Raw genomic sequence first — 5,178 nt, 5'->3', positions numbered from 1 at the left:
ACACATAGGTCACTATCACACCAAATTTTTAAGTTCTCAAAGTTCACATCATTTTTCGTAGTTTTGTCAAAAAGTGTTAATATATACCAATTTTAGTAAAATATATCAAATTCTTATAAAGAGAAAAAATTTCATAAAATTTAGCAAAAATTTTTTATAAATTTAATTATAGAGGAAAAACACAAGAAAAAGAGGGGCCTTGATTACAGCAGAAATGACAGCCGCTCCCTCTTTAACTTTGCACTCTTTTTTTTCTGCGTTCCAATCACACTTTTTCGTGTCACAATCTTTTTCTTCAGTGGCTTTGCAATAAGCAAGAGTTGTTTTTTCGCCGTCTTTTTTACCTATCGTCTTTTCACCTTCCTTCTCCTTGCTTTCGCCGTCTTGATTGCTTTCTGCTTCTGCTGCTGCCGCTTTGGACTGCTGTGGGTTGCCTTTGTAAAAAGATGCAGTCACAGCGTAACCAATGTCGGCTGTGGTTGCAACTTCAGATATTTTTTGTTGCTTTGTTTCTGTGCTTATTTTAAAAGTTATTTATTTGTTTTATAGTTGTTTTATGTACTTTGTTTGGATTTTTTTCCTTTGCCACCGAAGAGATTGTCTACAACTTCTTAGTTTTTGTCAGCAGGAATGCCCGTTTTGGCGGAACTTGTCATTATTATCTGTGCTATTGTTTGCATCTCTGTGTCTACTCGTAGTTCCGTCAGGTCTTGTTTAATTGGCCGTGGTGATAGCTTTACTTCTACTCCTTTGGCTTGGCATAACGCGTTTGCTACTGCTTTGTCTGTTGTTAGCAACGCTTTTGGCGGTATAACATGGTTTGCGCACGGTTTGTCTGCTTGACCTGCTGCGTGCATGTTGATGCTCCCTGCTTCGTCTGCAAAAGCTACTTTGGCTTCCTTGACACCGAAGCCTTCGTTTGCCGTCCCAAGGCTCTGGGCGCTATTGAGGCACGCGCCAGTTTTGAAGACGTTGTTTCTGGAGGTGCTTATGTCTTTTTTTGCCGCGCGTATCGAGTTTCAGTTGTGGTAGTTGAAACAACTTGTCGGGTTGTAGCTCCACGACTCCTAGTTTTTTTTAGCTCCGATGTTGCCGCCGTTATGTGGGGGCCGCTAGTAAGGTCGGCTTGGCAGTCTTTGGCTGCAGTTTGTTGGAATGTAACGGCAATGTCGCATTTTTTTCTGTGCCCGCTAGTCAATTGTCTTTCCCTGTCCCGGCTTTGCCGTCTGCGATGACGGATTGTGCTCCGTCAGTGGCGTAGATGGCCATTTTAAGTGGTGATATTCTGGAGTTCAGGGTTAGCACCGCGTTTTCCAGGGCTTTCAGTCCTGTGCTGAGCTCTTGTGCTTGTTCTTGCGCCCGCCACGTTGTTAGTGCAAAAAGTGCCACGTACTCTATTTTGGTTGCGGCATCTTGAGCTAATGCGGCTGCTGTTGAAAGTTGTATGATGTCGTTTGAAAGTTCTGCCAGCCTGTTGTCTGCCTTTGTGATTTGCGTACTAAATTCACTGCTTAATTTCTGTAGGTATCCAATCTCCTTGCACGGCGTATTAACAGCATCAATGGGTGTTTTCTGTGCCGGCTGTGCTGCCGCCAATTCGGAAGTTAGAGTGAAGAGTACAAAGCCTGTGGTTTCCGCGCGCATTGACTAGCTTTTTATCCACCGCTACTACATTCAAATTTCATCATAAAAAGTGTATTAAGAAGTAAGTTCAGTCATTGGCCACTCTTAGGGGGTTTACACGGATGGTGCAACATTTACATATAAATATTTTACCGATTCCATAACTTTTTTTCGCTCTTCACGCTTTTTTACTGTGCGTCAACATCGGATGCCACTGCGTCTGCTAAGTTTGTTGTTTTCTACCCCAATTAAATATCGGTTGTAGACACGTCTCCATTGAAAGACAACTTCTATTCGGAGTTTTTTGGTGTTATGTTCTTCAACTTGAAGCTTTCAAGGTTTAAAATTAGTTGTTTAGACCACTTTTGTTCTTTTTCCATCATCTCAGCTTGAGAGGATCCAATAATGTGTTTACTTGTGTGGGCCTTTTCAAAAATCACATAGTTTTGGCAAAGAGCTTGGGCTATTTATCACAATATGACCGCTAAATATTTGTATCTATGCAGTAGCTTTTCATGTTTGCAACTCAAATACATTACTTCTTTATAAGACAGCACAAATTTACATATATAAATTTATAAATCTTGTTGTTTATAACCTTTTCTATTATTCTACTTTTAGGCTCTAAAGTCAGCAGAAGTGACAAAATCACGTATTTGTTTAGGTCGTATGATCCATACAGTATTTTTTAAGTTCATTTTTTAAAAGCCTGCTTGCGGCTAAGACTTTGTAATTTTTGTGTGAATTGCACTATTACGTCTTTTTCCTTATACCTTTGTTGCTTCAGGTAGGCTTCGTCGGTCTTTATGCTTATATGGAATCCCCACTGCTTTAAAGTACTTGAAGTGTCACACTTATACCAATATAGAGGCGCTAGAGCATAACTAGCAGCTCTTAGTACCACGTATAAAGTTAGTCTGTAGTTTCATACGTGCGGTGTTTTATGCATTTTCCGAATTTTTATCTTTTACTGCCCACGGTAATTTAATAGCAATTCTATTTTTAAAACGTTCCTCCAGATAATATTGAAATTTGGCCGATAATGTTGACAATATTGCTGTATCTAATGAGAAAAATTCGACATTTCCTTACACTTATCTAGTTTATGCCGTATGTTTCTGCTTGTGGTTCCTCATAGTTACAGCTAGAAATTAGAATTTATAATTCCATTAAAGTTTACAGGCAGCACCATCTCAGTCGTTGCATCTCGCTATTGCTGTGTAAACCGTGAAGCACTGCCAACTCCTGAAACATTGTGTACTTTTCTGCGGTTCTGTGCATCCTGTATTTTCTTTCCTTATTTTTCCTCTCCTATCGGTTGCTTCTGCGGTTGGCAAAGCGACTCCATTATACTTGTATACTGAACTTTGTTTCCATCTCACTGTCACCTCCATCATTATAATTTGTATGATGATGGTCATTTTCACATTTATGTATGAAACTGTGCATCTTATATCTCTTTCTCTCTCACTTACTTTCTCCCATTGAAAACTTGTATTTTTTAAGTGCTCCTCCATTTTTTCTTTGGATTCATGGTTCACCAATACTCTTATTATATGTTAATACATACACATTGACAACATTCTCCTACAAATATTATCATCATCATCACTACGTTACCTTTATAACCTTAACTAATAACCATAAAATAAACAAAATTAAAATACGGTGACATTTTGATACTTTATAACCCTATTAATTTACACCCATAGGCCACTATAATACACTTTTTACCGGTGTTTTAATTTTTAATTTTTAAAGATTTGCTCACTTTCATCGAAAAGTGTTAGAATATTTCAAATTCTAGAAATTGCCGCAAATTCTCAAAAATTAAGTAATTTTCTTAATTTTCTACAAGTCAAGGGAAATCCTAAAAGTGTCACGTTAGAAGAACAATTGCGAGAAAAAGAGTATTCTTGACCATTACAGAGTTTTCCTTGTGTTTTTTGTGTTTTTTCTATATTTCCTTATTTTTAGTTCGTCTTTTTCTGCCTCTTTTTGTGCTGCTTCAGTGATCGTGCATTTTCCTTCTGTCTTATTCCATTCACAGCCAGTCATTTTTCCGCAATCCTCTTGCTCCTTGCCATTGCATTCTGGTTTCTGTGGCTTCGTTTCGTAATCGTTTTGTGTCTTTTCGAGTTCTTTGTTGGCACGCTTAAATTTTGTCTTGAGGCCTATCTGGTAGTACAACACCGATTGGATTAGCTCTGTTGTCGAGGCAATAGACGACGCCTTTTCTGTTTTGACTTCTTCGGTTTTGCCGTCGTATATTTTTGTGTCTATAAGGGTTTGCCATTTGGAATCGAAGTTTTCGCCACCACCGGCCAGAAGGCTTTTGATTTTGCTTTTGGCGTAGGCTTCTAGCGTGCTGTCGGACCCTTTCATGCCTATTAGCTTCAGCTTTTTTGCTACGGTAGCGGCAAAATGTGAATCGGATGCTAGTTCCTTGACTTTATTCTTTCCTGCGTCGGCCCCAGCGCTCGTTCCATGTTTTAGCAGTTCTAGTGTTTCCGAGTGCGCCTGTTTAATTAGCGCCGCACCCGCTTTTGTCGGCTCAGCCTTAATGTTTTGGCCATGGTTTGTTTTGAGTGTTGTGGTTGTTGTGCCGACGCTGAGTGTGCCGCCCGCAGCCAAGAAAGCTGCGCCCTGCTGGAAGAGTCTGTCGTTGCCTGCCTGCGCGTTTTGGAAAAGTACGCATTTGTCGGCGTTGGTTGTGCCGTCCTTGACGTCCTCTTCTGTTAGTTTGGCGATGCCTGTTGGCGCGAAGGTCGTGCCTAGTGTCGCTGAAACGTCTTGCAGGCTTAGTACCCTTTCCATGGGGCAATCACCTAGGCCGCTTTTGTCGCTAATGACATTCGAGCCATCCGTGTCTGCGAGGCAGCCGTTTGTTGTTCCGGCTTGCGCTGCTGTTAGGAGTGTCGAGAACTCGGATATGCCGCCGTAAACTGCTGTTGTTGCTGCTGCTGCTTCGGGCGCTGTTTTTCGAAGCTCTTTTAGGTTTAGCAGTTTCATCTGCGCCTCGCTCCTTAGTTCTGCCGCCAGCGCCGCCAGTATTAGAGCTTCTCCGGCGTCTGCGTGCGCCCCCGCTGCAGCCGCCATCTTAAGGGCTGTGTTTTCCAATGCTTCGATTGTACCCTGTGCTTCTGTTAGCTTTTGTTGTGCCGTTGCTGGTACCGTTGTGAGCTCTTTTGCTGTTGCGCACATTTCAGTCCAGGCTGCTTTGTTCAGAGCTGCCCCGGTTGTGGCTGCTAGCCGGGTACACATCAGGACTGCGATATATGTGAAAGCTATGATCCTGGCGATTATGTGCATTTATCCTGGTCTTTTCTTGCTGTGTTGTACTTTTATAATATGAGAAGGTTCATTGCATATCTGTAAATTGTTGATAGTTGAAGCAGGACGATTTATTAACGATTCGCGACAAGGATTGTTATGTGAAAGTACAAGATAAGGAGACTTATATTATTTGTTTTTTCTGGCCTTAGGTTACGAAGCGCTGTCGATTTGCATTGAAATTGAATCTTTTGTGTCGGCTTCTTGAGTGTTCACTTAAAA

General features: G+C 41.2%; 1 protein-coding gene across 1 annotated transcript; it reads right to left on the bottom strand.

Moving 5' to 3' along the window:
- Positions 1–1,194: 1,194 nt before the first annotated feature.
- TEOVI_000364000 (uncharacterized protein) lies at positions 1,195–1,644 on the bottom strand (the record flags this gene model as incomplete). Its single annotated transcript, XM_067226520.1, has 1 exon — positions 1,195–1,644. The coding sequence occupies one exon, from the start codon at positions 1,642–1,644 to the stop codon at positions 1,195–1,197; it is 450 nt and encodes a 149-aa protein (XP_067082621.1).
- Positions 1,645–5,178: the final 3,534 nt, after the last annotated feature.

This window comes from Trypanosoma equiperdum, assembly GCF_001457755.1.
Source record: "Trypanosoma equiperdum strain OVI genome assembly, contig: ctg_776, whole genome shotgun sequence".
Taxonomy (NCBI): domain Eukaryota; phylum Euglenozoa; class Kinetoplastea; order Trypanosomatida; family Trypanosomatidae; genus Trypanosoma; species Trypanosoma equiperdum.
The sequence above is the reverse complement of the archived record's forward strand: the minus strand, read 5'-3'. Positions and strand labels throughout refer to the sequence as shown.